Below are 26,506 nucleotides of genomic sequence, written 5' to 3'. Positions count from 1 at the left end.
TGGGGTATGAGGGAGGAGCTCTCAAAGTGGGGAGATCTGGGAAGAAGAAGAGATTCTGGGCTACAGTGGGTAAGTTGCCCACATTCTGGAAGGCTTTCCAAGGCTTGTCAGAAAACAGATGGTGAAGTGAGCCAGAGAGGCAAGCCAAGTGTGGGTGCACAGAGCAGCGGGTGCACACCACTGACACTGCTCGGTAGATCCAACCTGAGCCCTAGCCTCTATCTGGGGACACAAGTCTGGGGAAGGACACAGCAAGTGTGAGTGTGACAGGGCTCGGCTCTGCACCAGGCCCTGGCTTGGCTGCACTGTGGTGTCAGTCACCAATCCCATTCTGTGGAGCAGGTCCAGGGAAGGATCAACTGACTGTGCTCAACCTGGGAATAGCCCTGCAAATGGCACCTGTGGCTTCTGCCAACACCAACCTTCTCAGGGAGCTGGGCTTCAACTTCCTTCTTGAGACGCCGCAGCAGGAAGGGCCGTAGCACCTTGTGTAGACGACGAATAATGAGGATGGTCTCCTCCTCATTCAGGTCCACCTGGGAGCCAGACAGTAAGTACATCGTTAATACTTCCTCCAAGACAGGGAGGCAGGCACGGGAAGTGCAACTGAGTCATGGATAGCAGCTATATCACTTGGTACCTGTGTGCCCTCTGGAGAAGAGGAAGATCCTCACCCTTGGGAAACTGAAAATCTGCTGCCTTTTGTGTAATTTATGAAATACCTAGGACTGGAGAAATGGCTCAGTGGTTAAGGGCACTGACTGCTCTTCCAGAGGTCGAGTTCAAATCCCAGCAACCACATGGTGGCTCACAACCATCTGTAATGAGATCTGGTGCCCTCTTCTGGCATGTCTGAAGACAGCGATAGTGTACTCATAAATGATAAATAAATGAATTAAAAAAAAAAAAAAAAAAAAAAAAGAAATGCCTAATGGCCAGGTACCATGCTTACATTATGCCTGAGCTCCACTCCAAGAACACATATGACAGTTGGCTGCTGGGTCTCTCTTATGTATTACCAATTTGGTACTTACAACCACAGCATCAGCTGACTAAAGTCAGGCAACTTGGGGCATTATAAGCTTGTCTGATCAATGCCAAAGAATGCTGTGACACCAGGGGCCACACCTTCGTCTCTCGACCTCAGAGGAATTATTGCCTAAGAAACATTGCTTATCCAGGGCACTGCTCTTCGGCTTCAAGGCTACATTCCTCAGCATTTAAAATGGTTTTTCTTTCCTTATTTGTGTTTGGGGGTGGAGACACCCAGAGGAGTCACAGCTGGTTCAGATTCTACTTTGTGTGTCCTGGGACTCAAACTGAAGACATCAGGATCGGTGGTAAGTGCTTTTAGCTGCTGAGCTGGCTTGTTAGCCAAGGATCTACTTATTACTGTTGACTGGTTGGTTTTTCCATGCAGGTTTTCACTGTATGAAGCCCTGGCTGGCCTCAAACTCTGAGATTTGCCTGCCTCTGTGTCATCAAGCCCAACTCCTAGAACTCTACTGAAGTGAAAACCAGGAAGGAGAGGCAACTAAGATGGCATAGGCCTGAGCTTTTCAGCTGTGCTCTGGTCATCCCTTTTAGAGCTTCGGCCTAGAGGAAGAGAAACAAATATATAGCTTTGGGCCGTAGCTCTGGGAACGGAGCCTCAGAGAAGAGCCTCCTTCGTTATATGGGTTGAAAAACAAACAAACAAACAAACAAACAAAAAAAAAAAAAAAAACCCAGAAATGATGGCCCTTTTACAAGGGCTGTTTGCCTCAGCATGGTTCCAGGGAGGACGGGGAACTTGTGGATAAGAGCAATGGACATCTGTCTAAGACCTGAGGAGGCATGAAGGGGAACAAATACCAAGGCTCAAAGGCTGACTGTTTAATCCCTTCACAATGCATATGGCTTGCTTCAAAACCCACCAACACCAGTACTGTGGACTAGAAGCTCAGATTCTTCACCAGGGAGACCTCACACAATATGGAGAACATGGCCTTTGGACAGAGTCCCACCACATAGCACCTGTACAAGATGATAACTGAAGAGCTCTTTATAAACAATGTCATAGCCTGGCCTCACAGATGTATTAACTAAACTTTCTCAGCCCCTTGATACTCGCAATGGCGAGACCTGATCCTTGTGAAGGATCCCTAGTTCCCACAGAGACATCTGGTTTCTGCCCTGCTGAAGTCTGGGGTGCTGCTTGCTCTGACAGCACACTCTGCTGCTATGTGGCCAGTGGGCACTCATGGTCAGTCCCAGGGTGGCTGAGCCGGGGATGGCTCCTCAGAGGCCACTTTCCACCCCAAACAAACTCACCTTCTCTCCAGTCATGGCAAAGGGTGCATTGAACCACTGTTCGAAGGTGCTGCAGCTCTTGAAGATAGTGGGGAGCAGGAAGTTCAGCAGTGCCCAGAGCTCAGGTAGCTTGTTCTGCAGTGGCGTGCCTGTGAGAAGCAGGCGCCGAGGGGCCACGTAGTGTGTATTAAGGACCTGTGTCAATTTGCAGTGGTGGTTCTTCATGCGGTGGCCTTCATCCACAATCATGTACTTCCAGCGGATCTGCAAGGCCAAGAAAAGGTGGTGAAAGGAGGTAGCAGGCCTGCAAAGTGAGCAGCATGTCCAGCAGTAACCACCAGACACACACTCCCTAACACATGGAGACAGATGGGTGAGGAGCTGAGCTACAATACACTGGCTTTCCAAACAACAGGAAATAGTGCTCAGCACCTCGTCCCCAGGGAGGCACCTGGAACATTGGCCACAAGCAGCCATGCTTATGTAGCAGGTGGCATACAAGCAATCTGAATATGACTTCCAGGAAGGGGCAGTGCCAGGCTTTTCCTCACCAGAGTCTGCCAGTGACCCCAACGACAAGGAGAACAATGTTAGGCTTCAGGTAGGAGCCCCAAGGAGAATTCTGTCAGTTCTCCTAAGGCCATAAGGACTTCCATCTCTCAGAACAGGCATTTATGTCGATGTGAATCACTGCCAGCAAGCAAGGGTGTTTTCAGGGCCCCATGCGTGGCTCGGGGGTGGATGTGGTTTTGTACTGCAGTAGAAGTCGTGTCATGTAGATGGATGGCCTATATGTAAAGACTGTGCTGGGCCAACTCCTTGGACCTCGGTACACTCATCTGTCAGCCTAGGCCCTGCAGTGAGTGCACACATTATAGGCACTGTGCAGGAAAATGTCACCATGGGAGAGGGCCTGATCCTCAGCTGACCTCTTTAACTAACACTCTGTTGGAACACCAGCCCAGGGGGCCCAGTCCTGCCCCTCAGCTTCCATCCCAGTCCACGACAGGAAAACAAGCATGGGCAGAGGAATTGGGTAACTTCATGCTACTTACAGCTCTCAACAGCATCAGGCAAGGCCATGGCCTCCATGGACAGGGGCCCCATTCCAGCCCAGCACCCACTCACTGCTCATCGTCAATTGCTTCCCCAAGAGTCCTCCAGAACCCAGTCAATGTTCCCTGGGCCCAACTCCAGGGAGAGGCCCACCATAACATACAAAGCCTTGCCTCAATCTGATAGGTCACTCATGATCAGGAGACACTGTGATGAGTCTCTCTGCACAGAGGTCCTGGGAGATGGGTGAGGGACACTTATTCAGGTCCTGTGGGGGATCCTAACCTGAATTGGGGCCCACTCAGGATGCTGAGGGAGCCAGGGCATAGCCTTCCTTATACAAGTGCATACCAGCTATGTTTTTTTATACATGTAGACAAAATACTTAGGCTATGCAAGGGGCTATGACATAGGTAAGACATCAGGCATTGAGATCTGTAGACAGCCTGAGCCCTAGGCCTGCTGTGTTTCCATGAGGACACCTACCTTGGCCAGGATATGTTTGTCTTTGATGATATACTCGTAGGTGGTCAATAAGACATTGAACTTGCCGCTGCGAAGCTGGGGGACAAAAGCTCGTCTGGCAGCTGGAGAGCCCTGTAGAGACAGGATGTAAAGAGTTTTGACTTGGGGTTGGGGATTTGGCTCAGTGGTAGAGCGTTTGCCTAGCAAGCGCAAGGCCCTGGGTTCGGTCCCCAGCTCCGGAAAAAAAAAAATAAATAAATAAAAGAAAAAAAGTTTTGACTTATGAATAGTACTCTTGAAGGATAAAGCTGGGTCTTGCCAGAGGCAGCCCAGGATGATGCTGGGCAAGGCTGTTAGCATGTGCTGACCAAGCCACATAGAACACCAGCTGCAGCAGAGTAGTGGGCACAGGACACCCTTAGCCACATTCCTAGGCTCTGATCAACTTCCCTCTTCCTAGGTCCCAAACCATTACCCTGGAAGATAGGGCCCCCTCTTTCACCTGGCCAACAGCCAACATACTCACTTTGGCCTTCTCACTGCCTGATCCTTCCTCATTTCTAGTCTCCAGTCTCCTCCATGACTACTTTCTAACATATCAAGCTCTTGCACATAGCAACAATGTCCTTATATCACAGGCACAGGATAAAGAGCCTGAGGGGGTTGGGGATTTAGCTCAGTGGTAGAGCGCTTGCCTAGCAAGCGCAAGGCCCTGGGTTCGGGCCCCAGCTCTGAAAAAAAAAAGAAAGAAAAAAAGAAAAAAAAAAAAAGAAAGGAAAAAAAAAGAGCCTGAGGCAGAAGTAAATGGTGGTATGTATGCATTGGTGGACTGGTACCCTGTCCACCTCAGTTTCCAGTGCCCATACCAAGGGCTGCAAGCCCCTTCCTAATGCATTGAGCATCTATCTGCGTTGGGCCTGATGCTTGGCACAAGCCTGGCTAGGTACTCAGGACACCAGAATCATGTCACCAATGGTCTATATTCACTCTGTCCTCATACAGAAATGGGTTTAAACCACAGTTCTAATAAGACAATCCTCCAGTAAACATGTCCATGTCTGTTAAGTATACTAAGATATATACTATTGAGACAATGCTCACAAATAAAACATTTGATTTTGACTTAAAATAAAAAGTATGCCTCAAAATAAGAAACTACCCATTCTACGTTACTACTAAGACCACTTGTGCACCAAATAAGCACCAGGCCTAGGAGTCTTGTGCCTCTAACACACCCTGGCTTCTCTTTTCATGCACCTTCCCCTCCTTTGGTCAAGACTGTCTGCTAACAAGTTGGAGGACACTTCTTTAGCCTGTGACATACCTTGTAGGAAACCTTCACCACAGAGGGGGCCCACTTGTCAAATTCATATGCCCAGTTTGACAGCGTCCTGAAGGGAAAGGAAGGGATAGTCAGGTTCTACACTAGGCAATAGTGAAGCCAACAGGCCTGGTCTTTAGAACTGCCACAGTAAACTCCATGTGTCCAATGGGAGCTTTGTGCACAGGAGTGGAGAGGGTTGCAAGTGGCAGCAGCCAAAGAGGAAAGACACCCTGCTCCAGGTGGGAAGAATAGACACACACACAGATATGTACTGGGAGAGCTGGCCCAGGGCAGAGCCAGGAGTGGGTCTTAGGCAGCCAGCCCTAGTGGAGATTCACAGGCACCTTGGTGAGTGAATATGTAAGACACTACAGATGTGCTAAGCCATGTGGCTGGCCTCCCAGTGACAGCGAGGGATTTAACACATGGGAATACAGGGGACATGGTGATCCTGTGACCACCTGAGACTGAAAATGGAAGCTACAGATGACCCAGAAGGAATAGAAGAGGAGAAAAGAGGTAAGCAGGGGGGGTTGCGGATTTAGCTCAGTGGTAGAGCGCTTGCCTAGGAAGCGCAAGGCCCTGGGTTCGGTCCCCAGCTCCGAAAAAAAGAAAAAAAAAAAAAAAAAAAAAAAAAAGAGGTAAGCAGGGGCCAAGAACACAGAAGAAGGTCCAGAGAGCCCAGACCTTTCTCAGGACAGGTCTTGAGGACCTTGGAGAATCCTGGAGCTGCGAAGGGCAGAGAAGCAGCCATAGCTCAAGATAGAGCTTCCTCCCCACTCTTGATTTTCTTCCCAGAAACTCCACTCCTAGACTTTCTCGCTACTGCTTAGCAGAGTCCCACCTAATGGTAGTTCAAGTTGCTGACATCACACTGGCAAAGGTTAGTTAACATAGATCCTTTACTCTGCCATCCTGGCAACCAGGGGAGATGACAGAGACAGTATAGTCACTTTGAACCCATAAGGCAAGTAGCCTACAGATGGCTGTCACTAAGAGGAAACGAGAACACTTAAAGGCGTTGGTGGCATATGCCTTTAATCCCAGCACTCAAGGGGCAGACACAGGCAGATCTGAGTTTGAGGCCAGCCTGGTCTACAGAGTGAGTTCCAGATCAGCCAGGGCCACACAAAAAAATTCCGTCTTTAAAAAGAAAAAAATTAATTAAAAAAGGAATGAAAAAAAGAAAATAACAGAATACTTCAGGAGCTTGGATACCTAAAAGCACTGGGAGCTCCTGGCCCTAGACTATGCCCAGCTCTGGAGCTGCCCCTCAGGGAGTAGCAGCAGAGGCCTGGCTGAGCACTTGGTATTATTGCCATTGCAGAGAAGGAAGGCTTGAGGGATACGGAAGACTTGCAGCAAGCCGGCATGTCATGTTTAGCTTGGGGATCAGGGCAGGTACAAGACTATAAGGCAGGCAAAGAACTCACATGGGAACAGCAGAGCCGCAGGCAGGATAGGAGAGCTGGGTATTGAACACTAAGACTCCCTAGGGCATAGGGAGTGCTTCTAGCCAGGAGGGGTGGGATGGACAGCATGAACATGTCTGGACGGGAATCATGAGAAGAGACTGTAGGTCGGCCCAGTGTTTGAATGAGCTTACATATTTGAATAGTTGGCCTCAATAGCTGGAACTGTTGGGGAAGGACTAGAAGATGTGGTCTGTTGAAATAGTGTTGTATTTCAAAAGCCACCCTATTTCCAGTGTCGTTCTGTGCCCTGTGCTTGTGGATTAGTATATGAGCTCTCAGGTGTTCCTGTCACCATGCTGTTGCTCTGCCACCATAAACTCTAACCCCCTACAGTCCTAAGCCAGTTCATAAGTTGCCTTGGTCATGGTGCTTAGTCACAGCAACAGTAATTAAGTAATTAAGACAGGTTCTCTGTACAAGCTGTGAGCTTCAGACAAAGCAGCCAGCCTGGGAATCAAATGCTTGTTGTGACACAAAAGACTGCTGCTGAGGACACCAGAAGACAGACAGCCAAACCAGAGGAAGGTGTCTGATCTCCTCCTTTACCTACAGTTCCATGCAGCTGAAGTGGTCTCATTTAGTTATTGGGAACTGAACTCTGGTCCCGAGTCTTCTCTCTATCCTCTTCTTTTGTGTTTCTTGCAAAGGGGCCTCATTCTATATTCCAGACATGCTTGGAACATCTTGCTGCCCAGGTTGGCCTCAATCCTGTAGAAAGCCTTCTGCCTCAGCCTCATGAGTACACAGTATAGTTTCTAACACTGGGCTCCTTAGGGAATGAGCTGATCCAGAATTGGGGCAGGAACTGGAAAGAGGTGCCAGGGGAAAGCAGCTGGACAAAAGCAAGAAGTGCTCTAACTTCAGGCGGAACTTGGATAGGGATGGCAGCTAAGAGCCCAAATTAGATCAATGGGAAAATGTGTGGAATGCTAAAAGGGAAGGACTTCATCCACAGCCCCAAGCACTCAATACAACAACACAGTAGAAAAAACCACAAGCATCCAGCAGTGAACCTGCCGGAGTAGTACGTCAGAGTTGCTATGGGCACGATGTGGACACAGAAGGAGAAAGAGGGTACCTCACTTCCACAGCTACAGGACTACAGCTCTACAGTCATGAGCAAACCTTAAGAATGGAGCAGGAGCTTGAGAAATATACGTCAGCACCGGCCTGGAACGTGGTGCAGCAGCAGAACACTGGCCCAGCATTCCAAAACCCTGACTCCATACCCAACACCAAACATAAAATAGTGAAGAGGCTTTCAGAAAGTTGAGGCAGAATCTTGACCTCAAGGCCACCCAGGGATAAATACAGGTAACAATCAAAATGTGTCAAAGTCAAAATTATGGCAATAAGGAGGACCCATGAGAAGCTGCAGGCCATAAAGGAGCCATAACAGCCACTAAGCTGGGCAGAGCAGTGAGCACAGTGCAAAGCTAGTGGAAGTAGCTGAGAGTAAGCTGCATCGGCCCTCAACGGTGCTGCACCTAAGGAACAAAAGATAAACCACGGGCAAGAAGGAACCATGGTGGCTGCGATGTGTACAGTAACAGAAGAAATTGGGCATTAGCTAGAGCTGGGAGGCCACCACTAAACACTTAAAGGGGAATCCAAGCCAGGAATGGTGGTACACACCTGCAATTCTAACACTTGCAGGCAGAGGTAGGGTTCAAGGCCAGCCTGGTCTACAAAGCAAGTTCCAGGACAGCTAAGGCTATATCAAAACAAAACAACCCCAAACAACAAAAAACCAGGAAGACAGAAACAACTAACCTGGACCCATGGGGCTCTGAGAGACTGAATCACTTAGCAAAGAACATCCTGGGCCTAGACCTCCCCACACATAGGTATTGGATATACAGCTTGGTTTTCGTGTGGGTACTCAAAAACTGGGGTCGGGGCTAGCCCAAAAGCGCCTGCATGTGGGATCTGCTCTGGCTGGACTGCCTTGTCTGGTCTCAGTGGTAGAGGATGTGCCCAGCCTTGCAGAGACTTGAATGCCAGGATGGGGGTATCCCCAAGGTGGCAGTGCCACTCAGAGAAGGGGATGGGGTTTGGGGAAAAAGTGGGGGTAGGGAGTGATAGAGGGCAGTGAGTGGGATGTAAAGTGAGTAAGTAAAAAATAAATTTTAAAAAAAGAAAAGGAGGGGTGGGGATTTAGCTCAGTGGTAGAGCGCTGTAGAGCGCAAGGCCCTGGGTTCGGTCCCCAACTCCGAAAAAAAAAAAAAAAAAGAAAAAAAAAAAAGAAAAGAAAAAAGAAAAGGAAACTCTCAGTTTATAGGCTTTTGTTGACTCATGGAGAGGGTGGAACACAACCCCAAGAGACTTCAGATAAACCGTAACCTGGAAACAAACGTCGTGCCTAGGCCTCAGATGTGACAGGCTTGCAAGGACTGAGATTTGGGACTAATGGCTCTGGTAGTGAGCTTAGAGACTGCTCTAGGATGAGGCCCAGGCACAGAGACAGCAGGAACAGATAACCCCTAAGCAAGAAACTGACCCGGCCAGAAATATAACCTGGGTTATACCAATGAGAGCCAGCATGGGGAGGGCTGAGGCAGATGGACTTTTTTTTTTTTTAAATCCAACAGATTTCCAGAACTGCTGAAAGCAAGAGGCCATTGGAACCAAGAAGTAGTGAGTGGGATACTTTGCAAGATGCCACACACACACAGGTGTGGGCACCTGTGCTATGTATACCAAGCTGAAATATGACACAAGAGGACATTGGGCCCTATGCAGGGCACAATGACTACAAGAGAATACAACAGTCTTTGCTTAACAGAGCCAAAAGTAGCCCTACCAACTGTCCCAGTAGGAGCAAGGAGCCATTAAAGAAATCTGTAAGAGTGACTCATAGAATATGAGTGAGCTCCACACTCCTGCTCCTCCAAGGTAGAGGCAGACAGCAACGGGTTGATGTGTCTCCCAAATGCAGACATGACTGAAGCAATGTCTCATCCTTAAGAAACAACCAAGTAGGGGTTGGCGATTTAGCTCAGTGGTAGAGCGCTTGCCTAGGAAGCGCAAGGCCCTGGGTTTGGTCCCCAGCTCCGGAAAAAAAGAACCAAAAAAAAAAAAAAAAAAAAGAAAGAAACAACCAAGTAAAGACAGACAGATGGTAGCCACGATGTGAAGACCATGTGAAAAGAAATGGAAGGTGGTCACAGAGAGGCTCTAGACTAACCCTATGCCATACTCTATAGACAATCCACTTCTGTCCTGCAGGAAAAAGAAACCCATATAGCAACCAGGCTGGGAATGGAGTTGTGCTTATACATACGAGAGAGGAACGATGATGAGGAAGGGCCCATTGATGCGCTTGTGCTCCATGAGGTACGTGATGAGTGCAATGGTTTGGATGGTCTTCCCCAGCCCCATCTCATCAGCCAGGATGCCGTTCAGGTTGTTGTTGTACAGGGACACCAGCCACTCCAGACCCTTGATCTGAAAGGGCAAAAGGGTCAGGACCAAGTTCACACAACCAATATGCTACCTGTGGCTACCCTACAAGCTACTATGCCTGGACTACCCTATTTTTCCTGGTGTGCTTATGCCCAGCCACACTTACTATGAAAACACTGGGGACCATGCTAAGAATGACTTTATTTGGGGTTGGGGATTTAGCTCAGTGGTAGAGCACATGCCTAGCAAGTGCAAGGCCCTGGGTTCGGTCCTCAGCTCCGGGAAAAAAAATAAAAAATAAAAGGGCTAAGAATGACTTTATGTAATATTTTTGTTTTACTTGTTTATTTTTTATGAAAGTCATGTAAATAGCATTACTATCACCTGACCATAATGTAAAAGCAATCAAAAGACTACGGCTACATGTTTCATGACATGTTCCCAGTAGCAACACCTTTAAACTGCTGCCGTCCCCACGTCCCGCCTCTCCACCTCTGCCAGCTGGAACACGCTCTCCTGTTTTCTTGCCTTTGCTATAGATTGTGTCTCTTCTGCACCATGTTCTGTACGCATACAAACAGTAGCCCAATCCTCACTGCACATTCAGTCACTCACAAAACTCTCTCAATTCCAGATCTCCGAGTGTCTGAAGATATGGCTGGTGGGCTCACTATTACATGCTGGCTCTGACCAAAGCATAACATGGTGGAAGTCATAGAAACCACACAAATGAGATGCCACCTCAGAAACTGACCTACTTTTTAACTAAATATATTTTAATTGTTTTAGACTAATTTATCTCATTATTCTGAGTATTTGGCCTGTAGGTGCCACAGATGTGTCTGGTGCCCATGGAGGATGTAAGAAGGCATTAGATAGGACACTCTTAGACTGCAATTAGAGATTTGAGTCACCACAGTGGGTGCTGAGAATCAAACCCAGGCTTAAGAAAGGCTTTAGTGCACAGATTAAGCAGAGGAAGGAGAGCTCAGAAGACAGGCGTGTTAGGCAAGGAGACCCGAATGGCTCTCAAGTATAGGGTCACCTAAAACGCCTGTTTTTAGTGAGTATAATGTACAGGTCATGTATGCCTGTACATATGTATGTGGAGGCTAGGTGTTCTTTATCAGTGTTCCTTGATTACTCCCAATTTCTTCAACATTTACTGAGGCAGGATCTCTCATTGAACCCAGAGCTCTATAATCTGGTTAAGTCTAGCTAGCCAGCTTGCCTGGAGATGCTGTCTTCACCTCGAGTACTAGGATTAACCGAAGTCATATCACCGCCTCGCTTCCACGTGAGATCTGAACTATGGCTCGCTCGCTCTATCTATCTATCTATCTATCTATCTATCTATCTATCTATCTATCTATCTATCTATCTATCTATCTATCTATCTATGTGAGACAGGGTTTCTCTGTATAGCTCTGGCCATCCTGGAACTCACTGTATATACCGGGCTGTCCTGGAACTCAAGAGATCCGCCTACCTCTGCCTCTTGAGTGCTGAAATTAAAAGTGTGCACCACCACTGCCCAGCTCAGATTTCTTTTTTTAATGGAGGACTTTCCAAAGCATGGGAGCTTTCCAACTGAATATAACAAGGAAAGAAAGTTTGTACATTCTCTTTACAGAGTCCTCAAGAGAAGAGACAGGACTGTAAGACATGGAAAAAGGACATTTCCCAGCCAATCTGGGAGCAAAGCCATGTGTGGTCTTTTCACCCTCATAGAAAACCCTCCCATGGGAAGGACCATTCCTCTGCTCCCAGAAGGAAGTCAGAGTTCCAGGTAATTTCAGATCTAACTCATGTTGCAAAGTGTCTCTGAGGGCCATGCCTGTACAGAGAGGCTGTGTGAGGGTGCCTAAGTCCTCTGTGCATACAATGCCCCCGTGCCTGGCACCTGGCAGCTTACTCAGGTTTTAATGCCTTCTGGTGGCCAGCATAGCTGACCACAGCTGCTTTACATAAGGCAACTATCTGGGTGCAGTGTCATACACCTTTTATCAGGCAGAGACAGATGAATCTTTGCTGAGTTTGAGGCCAGTTTGGTCTACGTAGCAAGTTTGAAGCCATTCTAGAATACACAGTGAAGACCCTGTCTCAGAGGAGACAAAACCAAAACCAGATGGGAAAATTGTGGCTCTTCAGGAAAAGTAAGTGTTGCCTAAGTCCAACCACCAGCCATCCAGCCTCCCAACTGCCTCTTGTCTTACCTGGTACTGTTTGAGGACACCGTTGACCATGAGGGCTGACTGCTTATCTACTCTCTCTGTCACTGCATGGGCCACAGCATAGTAGGACTGCAGACCACGAGCAAGGGCCTGGGACACGCCGTACTCATCGTCCACATCCTGCTTGGCGTTCCTGGAGGGAACACATGTGGTATGAGGACACAGGCACTGTCTGAGACAATGTACTGCCACTAGCTTGCATTGGCGACCTCTGCCTGTGACTTATAAACTGCAGAGGATATACGGGAATCACAGCACAGGGGGCAGTCGATTCTAACCCGAGAAGGACCAGACGATCATCCCCGAGACCACACGGGCCCCAAGCCCATCAACAAGGGCTAGTGTGGGTCCTGCCACTGCCCGTGACAGAATGCCCTGGTGTTAAAGAGCAGCTGCTCACCTAGCACTGAGCTGCACAGACACAGCACTGTCCTTACACTGGACACGTCTGAGACACAGCCTAAGCTCACTTGGCTGCTGTTTTTTAAGATTATCTTGATCTTGAGACATGGTCTCAATATGCAGCCCTGGTAGACTTTGAATCTGCCATTCTCGTGTGCGTGTGTGTGTGTGTGTGTGTGTGTGTGGGTGGGTGTGTGTGGGTGGGTGTGTGTGTGTAGGGGTGTAGCCATGCCACCACAGATATGTGGGAGGGAGTCAAAGCTGGTTCTTTGCTTCTTCCATGTGGGCTTGGGGGACCAAATTCAGGTTATCAGGCTTGGCATCAGCCACCACTGCCAGCAGAGCCAGCTCACTGGCCTTTACTTCCTACTTTGTTCTCTAAAGCCAGGGTCTCACTCTTGTAGCAGTGAATGGTCTAGAACCAGCCACATAGACCACAGGCCTTGAATCCTGCCTCTGCCTCCTAAGCACTGGAATTACAGGAATCTACTTCATTCCTGGCTCAATAATTATTTTTCTTTTTCTTTTTTTATTATGTATATGAATACACTGTAGCTATCTTCAGACACACCAGAAGAGGGCATCAGATCCCATCATAGATGGTTGTGAGCCACCATGTGGTTGCTGGGATTTGAACTCAGGACCTCTGGAAGAGCAGTCAGTGCTTTTAACCACTGAGCCATCTCTCCAGCCCTCTTTTTCTTTTTTTAAAGATCTGATTTTTAATTATGTGTCTGTGTGGCAGAGGGGACTGTGTTTATGAGTAAAGATTTCCTCAAAGGTCAAAAGGTAGTATTGAGCTACCATTACAGACAATTGTGAACCAGTTAGTACTGGGACTAGGAACCAAAACCAGGCCCTCTGCAAGTGTGGCATATACTGAGCCATCTCTCTAGACCCTTACTTTCTTTTTTTCCCAGACAGGGTTTCTTGGTGTAGCCCTGACTGTCCTGAAACTCACTCTGTAGACCACGCTGGCCTCGAACTCAGAAATCTGCCTAGCTCTGACTCCCAAATGCTGGGATTAAAGGCGTGCACAATTACCGCCCAGCAAAACCTCTCTTTTCCTCACAATTATAAATTTAGTGGTGTATAAGGGATATATACATGGTGTTTTGAGGATTGGCAGTGCCTTTACAAGAGAAGCCATCTCAACGGCTGTTTATTTCCCACGTAAAAAGTCATTTAAACTGCGTGGCATGGTTGCATTCACATAGAACTCCTGCATTCAGGAAGTAAAATAATTTCAGGAGTGAAACCAGCCTCGGCTGTAGGATGAGATCCAATCTTAACATTAAAAAATAAGGGGTTGGGGATTTAGCTCAGTGGTAGAGCTCTTGCCTAGCAAGTGCAAGGCCCTGGGTTCGGTCCCCAGCTCCGAAAAAAAAAAAAATTAAAAAATAAATAAAACAAAGTCAGGCATAGGGGCACATGTCTATGATCTCAGCACTCAAATATTTGCTGATATGTATGTATGTGTACTATGTGTCTGTCTGGTAGCCATGGAAGTCAGAGGGTCCCCTGGAGCTAGAGTTATAGGTGGCTGGAGTCACCAGGTAGGTGCTGGGAACTGAATCCAGGGTTCCAGGGCCTCAGCAAAGGCAGTAAGTGCTCTTAACCTTATTAAACTATCTCTCTAGACCCTGAGATTGATTTTATTTTATTGCTGTTCTTTGAGAGAGGGTTTCTCTGTATAGCCCATATGTCCTGGAACTCACTCTATAGACTAGGCTGACATTGGATTGCTGGGATTAAAGGCATGGGCCACCACCAGGTTGAACATTCTTATGTGTTAGAGATTTTGGAGTTTTTCAGTTGGTAGAGTATCCACAGTGATCTTCATTTCACAATTCCCAATCAGAAAATAATAACTGCTGTGAAAACTGAAACATTTGGAATTTGGAGTATTTCAGATTTAAGTAACTCAAGTCTTTTATCGTATTTCTCTATAATGGTCTCCCATAAACTTCTTAGCACAAAGATCAAATCAACACATTAATTTTAAGTTGTGGTTTCCAGAGCAAAATGTCTGCATGCACAACACTGGGGTGAGCAGAAAACAAAGAGCAGACAGAGCATGAGGCTCTAATACTGCCGTACAAGATGGGAGCAACTGTCTACATCTGCAGATGCTTGGTGAGAAGCCACGCACACCACAATGCTTGGATGTATGTGTGCAAACAAAAAGGAAAAAGAATGCAGCTACTCTCTCTGGACGTGGACACAGTACCAGACACAGGTTTCTTGGAGGAAACAGTGGGAGGTCCCTGGGAACAAGGGCAGATGGGCGGACCTGTGTTGTTGGCTGTACTTCAAAAGCTTATGATGAGCAAGGAATCATTTTCTATGTCAATCACTACAGAGACTAATGATGGCTTTAGGAAACAAATATGGCCCTTTGGTGGCTGTGTCAGTACTGGGAATGCCACCTAGGGAGAGGACAATAATCTCAAGTCTGAAGCCATCTGGGACTGTACAGTAAGACAGACACAAAGCACAAAGAGAAGTGAGTGGCTGGGGCTTTGGCCACTTGTTCTGGTGCCACTTTAGAGAGCTTCAGATGAGGACACATGGGGACCCCTTACTCAATAATGTGTCGAGCGTCCACCTCAGAGACATCATCGCTGTCTGGGTCTGGAATCTTCTTCTTTTCTTCCACAGGCAGTGTAGGGGGCTGTGCGGGCTGAGGCTGCTCCTCTTCCTCCTCCTACCAAGAGAGGTGCCATGTCACCTTGGTTCCCTAGTGTTTCCTAGCAGTCCCAGGGAAGAGCCGCTCGCTCCCAGTGCAGTGGTGTCTGCCTCTTACTGTGCTTCCCATTGAATTGCCCCATACATGCCTTGAGCTTCCCTAGCAGACTGCACGGTCTTGGCAAGGGCGTCTTAGGCCATCTCTGTAGCTGCTGATCTCCAAAGCAGCCGCCACACCTTTGCACTCTACCAACTCAAACAGCTCTCAGTTCCACAGCTGACGTCGCTAAGACACTTGCTTTTGCTCATCTAGAGACAACAGGCATCTTAGCTTACACAGCCTTTCCAGTAAACTGACTGAAGGTTATTTCCTCAAAGGTCCTCCGTGTGTTTATTGAGCAGGTGACATTGGAATTCTGCAGATCATGTTCAACAAATACACAGTAATGATTTCCCAGTACTGAGCACTCTTGTTCTCCTACATGAACCTTGCAGGTCCATCATAGATTCTTATCAACTATCATAGAATTGCTAGAGAGATTTTAAAATTCTGTATGTAACTGCCACATGCCTCTAACCCCGGGTTATCAGAGACCTGAGGAACACAGATTATAATTTGAGTAATCAAGACAATGTAGTTGGATCTTGTCTTGAATAAAAGTTAAGAACCAGGGATACAGCTCAGTGAGAAAGTGCATGTGGCAAGGTTCAACCCCAATGGTACAAGATGTGTTTTTCATAGCTATTTGTTAAACAGTTCTAATCAAACTCTGACAAAGCTTTCCCTGCACCGTGCAACACAATTGCAGATCACTGTGAACAAGGAGGTCACTCCCTCAAACAAATGCAGAGAAGCAGCAGCTATTTAATGAATTACAGCACGGCTAGAATTAGACAGGCGTGGGACAGACACTGAAGATCGTCTTTCCAGAAGATAAAACTCAACAAAATTGAGAAAAATGACTATTCAAGCTGCAAGAGATAGGGAGGGCACGGCACATTCATCTTGGAAATGCTGCTATCTTCTGGGAAAAAGCAGACTGCAGTTGATTTCTCTAGAGGCACTGCAGTCCAGCCACCCACAGCATGAAGTCTACTGTGTTGGGGGCCATGGAAGCAGACAGGGCTGGCAGGTTCTGTAACCAGTCTTGTAGAAATAAAGCTATTCTCAAAGCAAAACACTAGTCTCTATATTTGACTACTGAAACAATAGACTCCAAAGAAATGGCGATATTCCCAGAAATCTCATGCTAGAAGGAAACAGGACCAGCCACAAGATCGACTTGTCTCTTAGAAAGAGATCTAAAACAATTCTAATAATTGACTGATCACCTGACAGGATGAGACTAAAACCCAGGCAATGACGGGTCAGTGGGATAGGACCACACCTTGATAGGCTCTGATCGATGAGCACAACTTTGGTCCTTTAAACTCTGGTCGCACGTCAGGATCCTGGAGACAGATTTGAGGGGGTTCCTAGTTCTGTTGTCCCTCTTCTGAATGTGGCCACATTGAATAAATCCTCCTCTCCTTTTCAGTTTTAACATGGTTCTTTTTTTTTTTTTTTTTTTGGTTCTTTTTTTCGGAGCTGGGGACCGAACACAGGGCCTTGCGCTTCCTAGGTAAGCGCTCTACCACTGAGCTAAATCCCCAGCCCCTAACATGGTTCTTTTAATTGGCATATTGAGAATGGGAGGCCAGAACCAACTTGAAGTACAGGTTATGACACCAAGTTTGAGAACATTTCAAACATTTGGCAGCAGTGGTGGCCCTGCCTACCTCAGGGCAAAAATGGTATCAATCTCAGCCAAGTAGTACATGCTACTACTACTATTAGTGAAGATGAGACTGGGGGAGCTGTACACATGCAGAGAACAAAAGGGCCCTGCGAATACACTATCTTAGGCAGACATGAAAACAGCCTTTATCTGGAACGAACTTCCTTGTACAGAGCCACAACAGGACACATATGGCTCACTGGCTTGGCTGTTAGCCTATTTTCTGCCACACTGTTAAAGGATCCATCACTCTTAAATGGCAGCTAAATAGGGTCTTTTCATAGGGAACCAGGGCTGAACTAGGAAGATAAACTGAGCCAAGTCAAAAGTGTCAATGCCCACCATGAAGAGAAAGAAGTCCCTAGGAAGAACTCGAGGTGCCACTCCTTTGACATCTGCCACTCTGCTGCTTAGCCTGGGACAACCTGGCAGCAACTAGAGACACCGTGGGAAAAGATACCATCTGAGGTGATAGCAGACTGGCCTGTGGCCATGTCTGTGGGTGTGTTTTCTTGATTACTGATTGATGTGGGAAGGCTCAGCCATTGTGGGTCATGTCACCCTGAGGACAGGTGGCATGGAGGTGGTGCTGAACGGTAACCTGGAAGCAAGCCAGTAAACAGGGATCCTGCTTTAGTCCTCTGAGCTCCCATCCTGAATTCCCTCAGTAATGGGTTGTGGCCTAGGAGTTGTAAGATCAAATAAACCCTTTCCTCCTCAACTTGCTTAGGTCATGGTGTTTGCTACAGCAACACAGAATCCTAACTAAGATAGCTATAGTCCTGGATGGGGAGGGGTCATAAGCCTTCAAAAGAGCTAACTGGGAGACCTCCGAGTTTGAGGCCAGTCTGGTCTAAATACACAGTTCTAAGCCATCCAGGGATACATAGTGAAACCCTATTTCAAAAAAACAAAATAAAATAGAATAAACAAAGAACTAAATAAAAAAGAAAGAAAGAAAGGAAGGAAGAAAGGAAGGAAGGAAGAAAGAAAGAAAGAAAAGGGCACTCAGCTGCTTCTGCCTTTTCGGATGTTGAAGGTGTTCCAAGCAGGAGTATCCATAATGTGTGTACAGAGCTATTGAGGAGTTCAAGTCCATAAACACGGAATCACAAAGCACAACCAGATTATCTGTCCACAGACACGGTGGACGCACAGCAAGAAGAATAAATATCAAGACAGCTTTGTGTGGATTCTACTGAAAAACCAAAGACAGATAATAGATAATCTATAAGGCAAAAAGAGATAAACAAAACTATCAAGTAACAAAGAAGGTGGTAACAGGTGACTGAAATCTCATCTGAAACAACAGGCCAATACGGAAGGTGCAAAAAGTCCTGAGTAGTTAAGAGCATATACTGCTGCCCTTGCAGAAGAACCAGGTTTGCTTCCCAGCACCCATGCCACACAGCTCACAATGGCCTGTAGCTTCAGCTCCAGGGGATGAGCTATCCTCTTTTGGCTTCTGCAGGTAGTGCCTGGACGTAAGAGACAAACAAGCATACAGAGAAACAAAACCAAACTGAAGTAAAAGAGCCACTAAGGTTAGATTCACGTGTTCAAACTGCCAAAAGGGGAGGAGAGGGACAAAGAAAGAGGAACGTTAACTAAGTCTGACACATTCAACTAAAACTGTTCTCCCAAAATACAAAAATACCCCAGAAGAACAGACTGAGGAGCACCTGTTGCTGGTAGACATATGGACTTTTATGACATTTTTCTAAGAGGGCTGGGGTATGGTTCAGCAGTAGAGCACCTGCCTGTCTGCATAAAGACCTGGGGCCAATCCCCAGCAAAACTGTAAAAAAGAACTGAACAAACTGACTATCACCCAACACATGCTACCAGATCATTTAAATCTATGCAGAGAAACATTCCCTGAAGAGACTACAGCAATGGCTCTAAGGTCAGCAGTGCCTGCTGCACACTGATGACAGCTTGTCATGCAAAAACATGCAACTCCAGAAATCTGATACTCTCTTCAGGACTCTGCATGCACACACATGCATACAATCACACAGACACACAATAAAACAAATCTTTGGAGAACGCCAAAAGAGCATCAGAAATGGCACATATACACATTAATGCAAACTGCTATAAAAATACATTCACTTACTACTCTCTATACTAACATCTTCCAAATGGTTCAGAGTGCATAATGCATTAAGTTGAAGAATCTCGATGTCAGCACTCAGGAAGTGGAGGAAGGATGATCCTGGGTTCATAATCATTGGGGGTGTCGTACTCCCTGTGGCTAAACCATTAGGACCCTATCTCAAACATCCAACTGAGCTGGCAGTGGTGCACACGTCTTTAATTCCCGCATTAGGAGGCAGAGGCATGATCACAGAGTGAAGACAGAAAAACCCTGTCTCTAAAAACAAACAAGCAAACAAAACCAACTTTAAAATATGTAATGGAGGGCTGGAGAGATGGCTCAGTTGTTAAGAGCACTGACTCCTCTTCCAGAGGTCTTGAGTTCAATTCCCAGCAACCACATGGTGGCTCACAACCATCTGTAATGGGATCTGATGCCCTCTTCTGGTGTGTCTGAAGACAGCTACAATGTACTTATATACAAAAAATAAATACATTTAAAAAATATACAATGGAGTAAGATGCCTACTGTATCTATGTGATCATAAAGAAATTACTACATAAATGTATGGCACCAACAAACATTTACAGAAAAGGTAAGTCAGCAAACTGAAGAACAAAACCCACCATACCAAACCAAACACAACAAAAATCATTTTAACAGAAAAAGACTGTACATGGGAAAGGATGAAAAGAAGAAAAAAAAAAAGGAAAAAAAGAAAGGAAGGGAGACAGGGTAAAGCCACACTTCTGGCTGGAGGATTGCTATGAGGTCAAGGCAGCCTGGAATACAGAGCAAAAGTTCCTCAAATGCTCACCTCTGCACACATTCATGCACAGAAAAATGAAGGAAAAACAAATTAATAACCAATAGCATAGTGACACTGTAAATGCTACACTATCCTATAATCCAAGTATTATTTCTGGAGTCCAGGGCAAGAGAGATCTGACTCCTGAAAGATATCCTCACATCTCCTCACTGCACACACGCCTACCCTCACTCACTCACTCACACATACACACACACATGTGATAACAGACTTTAGAAGAAGTTTTAAAAGAGTATTTCAGATTGGACGACAACAAAATTAAATTAAAATATTAGGATTCTAGGTTTGGATCCCCTCTGTACATCATGTGTACACTTTCGTTTTCAATAAAACACTCCTGAGTATAAAATAGTGGCTGGAGCTAGGGCTCAGTGGTATAAAAGAGTACTTCCCTTGATTATGTGAGACCCTAATTTCAACACCTAATTTTAAAAAAAACAAACAAAAACAAAAACAACAAACAACAACAACAACAACAAAAACACCACAAAAACCAAAAACCAAAAACCACTGGAGCAGGTGGATCTCTGAGTTCAAGACCAGCTTGGGCAACAAAGTCAGTTCTAGGACAGTGAGAGTTACATAGTAAAAAGAACTTGTCTCAAAAATATCAAAACAAAAAACACCCCCCCCCCCGCCCAGCGAAAAATAAACAACAAACCAAACTCATTAAATTTACTTAGTTCACTACTGCTTATCTAGCAAGTACACTGCTCAGGTTTTGGGGGGGGGTTAAAAAAGTAACATTTATGAAGCCAGGTGTCATGGCACACAGCACACAACTATAACTACCAATGCTTGGGAGGACCACGCAGGAAGATTTAGAGTTTGAGGCCATCCAGGCCTAACAGTTCAAGGCAAGCCTGAGTAATATATAGTAAGGAAAAAAAATCTCAGAACCAAAGTTTATGAGATGTAGCCTAAGCATGAATAGTGCAAAACATATAGGTTTTGGGCTTAAGGAGATGGCTCATCTGTTAATAAGAGCACATGCTGCTCTTCCAAAGGATGTGAGTATAAATCCCAGTACCTATGTCAGGAGCTCATAACTGCCTGCAACTACAGCTTCAATGGACTCAATACCCTTTTCTGGCCCCTGCTGACAGCAGCCAACATAAGATATACACACATGAATAAAATCAGTAAGTTTAAAACCAACATCATTTAGGTTTAAACACTATTCATATCCAAAACCAAAAGCCTTATGTACTGGCTAGTTTTGTATATCAACTTGATACAAGCTGGAGTTATCACAGAAAAGGGAGCCTCACTTGTGGACATGCCTTTATGAGATCCATCTGTAAGGAATTTTCTCAATTACTGATCAAGGTGGGAGGACCCAAACCACTGTGGGTGGTGCCATCCCTGGGCTGGTGGTCCTGGGTGCTATAAGAAAGCAAGCTGAGTAAGCCAGCAGAAGCAAGCCAATTAAGTAACATCCCTCCATGGCCTCTGCAACAGCTCCTGCTTCCTGACCTGCTTGAGTTCTAGTCCTGACTTCCTTTGGTGATGACTAGCAACTTGGAAGTGTAAGCTGAATAAACTTTTCCTCCCCAACTTGCTTCTTGGTCATGATGTTTGTGCAGGAACAGAAACCCTGACAAGACAAATTGGTACCAGAAGTGGGGCATTCCTGTGACAACTTGACCATGTTTTGGGGAGGACTGTGGAAGAACTTTGGAATTTTGAGCTAAAGAGCTATTGGGATGTTAAGAGCTTCTGTAGGAGCTTGGAAGATAAGTTGAGAACAGTGCAGAAGATGGAAGCCTGGCTTGTGAAATTTCAGAGAGAAGATTAAAGACTCTTATCAGGGTCATGTTGTTTTTCATTGTGATGATTCTGTGGTTTTGGTTATCTGGGGCTGAAGAATCAGCTGTGATTAACAAGATACCAGAACTACTAAAATGACTATTGATGCTGGTTAGCTGGAGCTAAGAAATTAGCAGTGATTAAGAAAAGACCCGCATCATTGAGGTGAAATCTTCTGGGAAGTGTTTGAGAGCACAAAGAGGCTATGTTCCAGAGAGAGCCAAGGTTGTACCTTGTACTGTGGCTGGACTTGGTAATGTGTAAGAGTCACTCGGGTGGTACTAGTTTTGAAGGCACGAAGGGATCATGAATAGCAGCTGAGGCTCAGCACTGTGAGAGGCCATGGAAGGCCATTGGTGAAGGTGCAGCCTCAGTTGCAATTGATGGCCCAGGACTGACTGAAGGGGTCATGCAAAGGAGTTGAGGCTTGGCACCATGAAGAGAGCCTGTAAGAGGCTATTGGGGAAGCCTAGTTGCAGCAGAAGACAGCATTTTGGAGATGCTAGTACCATGAGATGACCACCAAGAACAGCAGCAGCAGTGGAGTACAGGCATCTGAAGCCTAGAAGACAAGATGTGTGCTGCAAAGGGTAGAGCTGGAGAAGTGAACCAAGCTCTTGGAGGAACCTAGAAGATCCTGAATGGATCCTAGACATTGGATGGTTGGAGTTTGATTTTGCTTTAGATTGTGACTGTGCCCTGATATTTTTCCCTCTTGAAGTTAGAAAGTATTTTAGTGGAGTCCACAGATAAGAGACTTTGAATTTTAAAAAGACTTTGAATTTTAAAATGGATTGACTGTGTGACTCTTAAAGTTATTTAGATCTTGGGGATGAATAAGAAAGTAAGGATTGAGGCTTAATAATGATGTATTTGTGTATCAAGTTGACAAGGAGTCAATAGTACTGGCTGGTTTTGTGTGTCAACTTGACACAAGCTGGAGTTATCACAGAAAAAGGAGCCTCAGTTGTGGAAATGCCTTTGAGATCCAGCTGTAAGGCATTTTCTCAATTACTGATCAAGGTAGGAGGACCCAGCCCACAGTGGGTGGTGCCGTCCCTGGGCTTGTGGTCTTGGGTTCTATAAGAGAGCAAACTGAGGAGGCCAGGGGAAGCAAGCCAGTAAGTAACATCCCTCCATGGCCTCTGCAACAGCTCCTGCTTCCTGACCTGCTTGAGTTCTAGTCCTGACTTCTTTGGTGATGACCAGCAACTTGGACGTGTAAGCTGAATAAGCCCTTTCCTCCTCAACTTGCTTTTTGGTCATGATGTTTGTACAGGAAAAGAAACCCTGACTAAGACACCTTACTTCAATAATTTAAGCCTAGATCAATCAACGAAATGAGACAAATCACTAAAGTACCAAAATCAAGAATACCGGAGTGATCACTATGACCCTACAGAAAGATAAAGCAATAAGAAATCATAGAACACATGTTGGGAGCTGGGGAGATGGCTACGTGAGTGAACCACCTGCAAACAAGTGTGAGGACCCGAGTTCAATCCCCAGAAGCAACATACCACCAGGTGCAGTATTGTATGTCTGTAATCCCAGTGCTTCCACGGTGAGATAGGAGGCAGAGAAAGAAGAATCCCTAGAAGCTTGTGGGCCAGCTTGCCTGAAGTATGGCAGTAAACAGAGCTCCAGGCTCATCAAGGTAGAAGTAAGAAAGGACATCTCAAGCTGTCCTCTGACTTCTATACACACACACACACACACACACACACACACACACACACACACACACACACACACACACACGAGTGAGAACCAAGCAGACTGGGAAAGGATATTTACAAATTACACACTGGGTCAGAGGGGTGCATCGAGAATAAGTAAGGGCTGAGAGCTCCTTAGGACGGCAGCCCAATTAAGACCAGGCAAGACTCGAACAGACCTCCACTGAGGAAGATGCTGGATGGCGCACATGTGCACATGAAGATGCTTGACAAACTACTTACTAGGATAATGCAAATGAAAACCAAATGAGATGCCACCACACATCCACTAAAATGGCCATAAGCAAAAGAACAGACAATACCAAGTGTTGGTGAGAACGTGAAGAAACTGGAGCCTGTGAAATGGTAACAGCCACTTTGGAGAACAGTTGGGCAGTCTTAGAAAGTAAACATAAACTTACCACGTGACCCAGCAATTCCACGCCTAGGCATCTACCCAAGAAAAATGAAAACATATGTCCAGACAAACCATGTTTCCAAATGTTCACAACATAATTATTCATAGTAAAACCAGAAATAATAGTGTCAACTGATGGTGGACAGGTAAACAAAATGTGGTATATTAATACAATGGAACACAAAGCAGCAATAAAAAGGAGTTCTTAATACGTACAACACATGAAAGAACCTCAATAACATGCCACGTATTGGCACTCTGACTCATCTGCGCATGTCTACAATGGCTAACGTGGAGATGGGAAGCAGAGTGGTGAGTGGTGTGGGGTGCACTGCTGTAGTCCTAGTACTCCTAACTCGAGTTAGAGGATACTGAGTTTGAAGCTAGCCTGGACTATACAGAAAGACTCATCCAACAAGAAATAAAAACAAACCAAAACACCAGTTGTGTGGCTTCCTGGGTGTACAGGGGAGGGACAGCAGACAGCCACTTATAGCTTACAGGTTACTTTCTGGTTGACTACAGCATCCTAACACTGGTGTGAGGGGCTGATCCATGTGAACTAAGAAACATCTACACTTTCCAGTTTAGATTTCAATGAAGCTGCTTAAATTAGAACAAAGTGTTCCTGCAGGGCATGGCAAGGAGCAGGTATAACTCTAGCATTCAGAATGATAGGAGGATGCATGTCTGAGCTTCAAGCCAGAATGTGCAAAACAGCAAGACTCTATCTGAAACAAACAGGTTAAATATATATAAAACTGACTCTTAAGGAGAGAGGTGGCCTTAAGACTCCAGTGGTCATAAAAACCACAAGTCCTCTTTCTAAAGCAGCAACTCAACAGGGAAGGCTTGAGTAGATGGCATTCCATCAGCCTAATGTGGGGAGAGGAAGGGGAACGCAGAGCCCAGGGAGAAAGGGATGCAGGCAGGAGCCATCAAGAGGCACGAGCAAGAGAACACTGGGTGGTGGCCGCATATACAGGGCACGCATTCATGACTTAAATCACAGCACTGATGAAGAATGGGCAAAAGCAGCAGAATGTTCAGAGGAGGGATGCTCAGCGCCTGAAATGTGGCCAGTGCAACTGAGGAAATGACTGAAACTCGACTGTCCTAAATGGGAACAGCCCACGAGTCAGCAGAGCTCTGCAGCACCACTTCCAGGCAAGCCCCGGGCCTTGGCTGCCCTGCCAGACCATGCCCAGCCAGCACACAGGGCACAAGGGCACAGCCCACAGCGTGACAGCCACAAACAAGGTGGAAATCCCAAAAACAGTTACGATAAAGTAGCCTCTTACCTCCTCCTCCTCTTCAGAGCCACTTTCTTCACTATCTGATCTGGGAGCTACTTCATACCTAGGAAAAACAGCAGTCTTTGGATGCAGCTCTGCCTGGTGTGCCACCCAAATGCAAGTACCACTGCCCAGATGCCAAGTCCCACGGAGGAGGCATTTAACTTACCCTGGGTTCATCTCAAGCCAGGCTTCCAGCTGCCCGGCTTTTGGGGCATCTGTGCCAGTGAGGATCTTGCCACTCTCCACATGGATCACCTTCACAGGGAGGTCACTCATCTGGCTGGTCTCATCCAGAGGCTGAAAGAGAATGACTGCCATGAGCCAAGACTCCCCATTTCCCACCCTGCCACCCAAATGCAGAGATCACCAGGAAGAGACTGGTCTGATCCACAGCATCAAAGACGAGGGGAGAAGATGAGACGCAGCACATCACTCTACCAAGGTAAAGAGAACCAAAGCACGGTACTTTCTCTACCCTAGAATTTGGATTAAAATGCTCGGGCTGAGTCTCAGTTATCTTGTATTTTTAAAAAAATTTTTTTTTGCTTGTATATATTTCTGTTCATTAAGTGGGTGCCTGGTGCCCCAAGAGGAACGCCAGAAGAGGGCATCAGATCCCCTAAAACTTGAATTATAGACAGTCGGTAGCTGCCACATGCATGCTGGGAATTAAGCCCAAGTCCTCTACAAGATCAGTCAATGCTCTCAACTGCTAAGCCATCTCTCTAGCCCCTCATCTCAATTGTCCACAGCCACACAACTATAACTGAAGAGTGTGTGAGGCTGGGGACCAAGAACTTAGAAGAGTGAATGCTACAATGCTGACTCAGCCCCATTCCCTAACGCTCACTTCTCTGAGGCAAGACCACATGGCTTAGAAAAGCGGCTGTGCTTCAGGCACAATGGCTGAGACAGGGTGCCAGCCTCAGCTAGACAGGAAGACTTTGTCTCAAATGATAAAAATAAACAAAATACTATAAACTCCACAGTGGCTTTGTGCTATAATATAGCAACCCACATTCTTTTACAATAATTCAAGAGAACACCTAGTTCTGGCTAGTGTTTTGTCAATACAACAGAAGCTACAGCCATCTGAGAAGAGAACTCAATGAGAAAATGCCTCCCTGGTATGTCCTATGGGCAAGCCTGTGAGCATGGTCAGCACTGATGACTGATAGAGGAAGCCCACTGCGGACGGTGCCAGTCTTGGGCAC

General features: G+C 46.3%; 1 protein-coding gene across 11 annotated transcripts in view; it reads right to left on the bottom strand.

Annotated features, from left to right (window-relative positions):
• The window catches only part of Smarca4 (SWI/SNF related, matrix associated, actin dependent regulator of chromatin, subfamily a, member 4), a 96,702-nt gene that overhangs the window by 32,864 nt on the left and 37,332 nt on the right, over positions 1-26,506 (bottom strand). For all 11 annotated transcript variants that reach the window (XM_006242598.4, XM_006242599.4, XM_063264830.1 and 8 more), the window contains exons 12-20: positions 25,459-25,589; positions 25,296-25,353; positions 15,239-15,360; positions 12,234-12,384; positions 9,896-10,059; positions 5,138-5,204; positions 3,835-3,945; positions 2,314-2,556; positions 423-536 (exon numbers count right to left, since the gene is read on the bottom strand). In XM_006242598.4, the coding sequence (XP_006242660.1) occupies positions 423-536; positions 2,314-2,556; positions 3,835-3,945; positions 5,138-5,204; positions 9,896-10,059; positions 12,234-12,384; positions 15,239-15,360; positions 25,296-25,353; positions 25,459-25,589 (1,161 nt within the window). The remainder of the gene's footprint in view (positions 1-422; positions 537-2,313; positions 2,557-3,834; positions 3,946-5,137; positions 5,205-9,895; positions 10,060-12,233; positions 12,385-15,238; positions 15,361-25,295; positions 25,354-25,458; positions 25,590-26,506) is intronic.

The sequence above is a fragment of the Rattus norvegicus genome, chromosome 8, assembly GCF_036323735.1.
Source record: "Rattus norvegicus strain BN/NHsdMcwi chromosome 8, GRCr8, whole genome shotgun sequence".
Lineage (NCBI taxonomy): Eukaryota > Metazoa > Chordata > Mammalia > Rodentia > Muridae > Rattus > Rattus norvegicus.
This window is presented reverse-complemented; position numbering and strand designations above follow the sequence as displayed.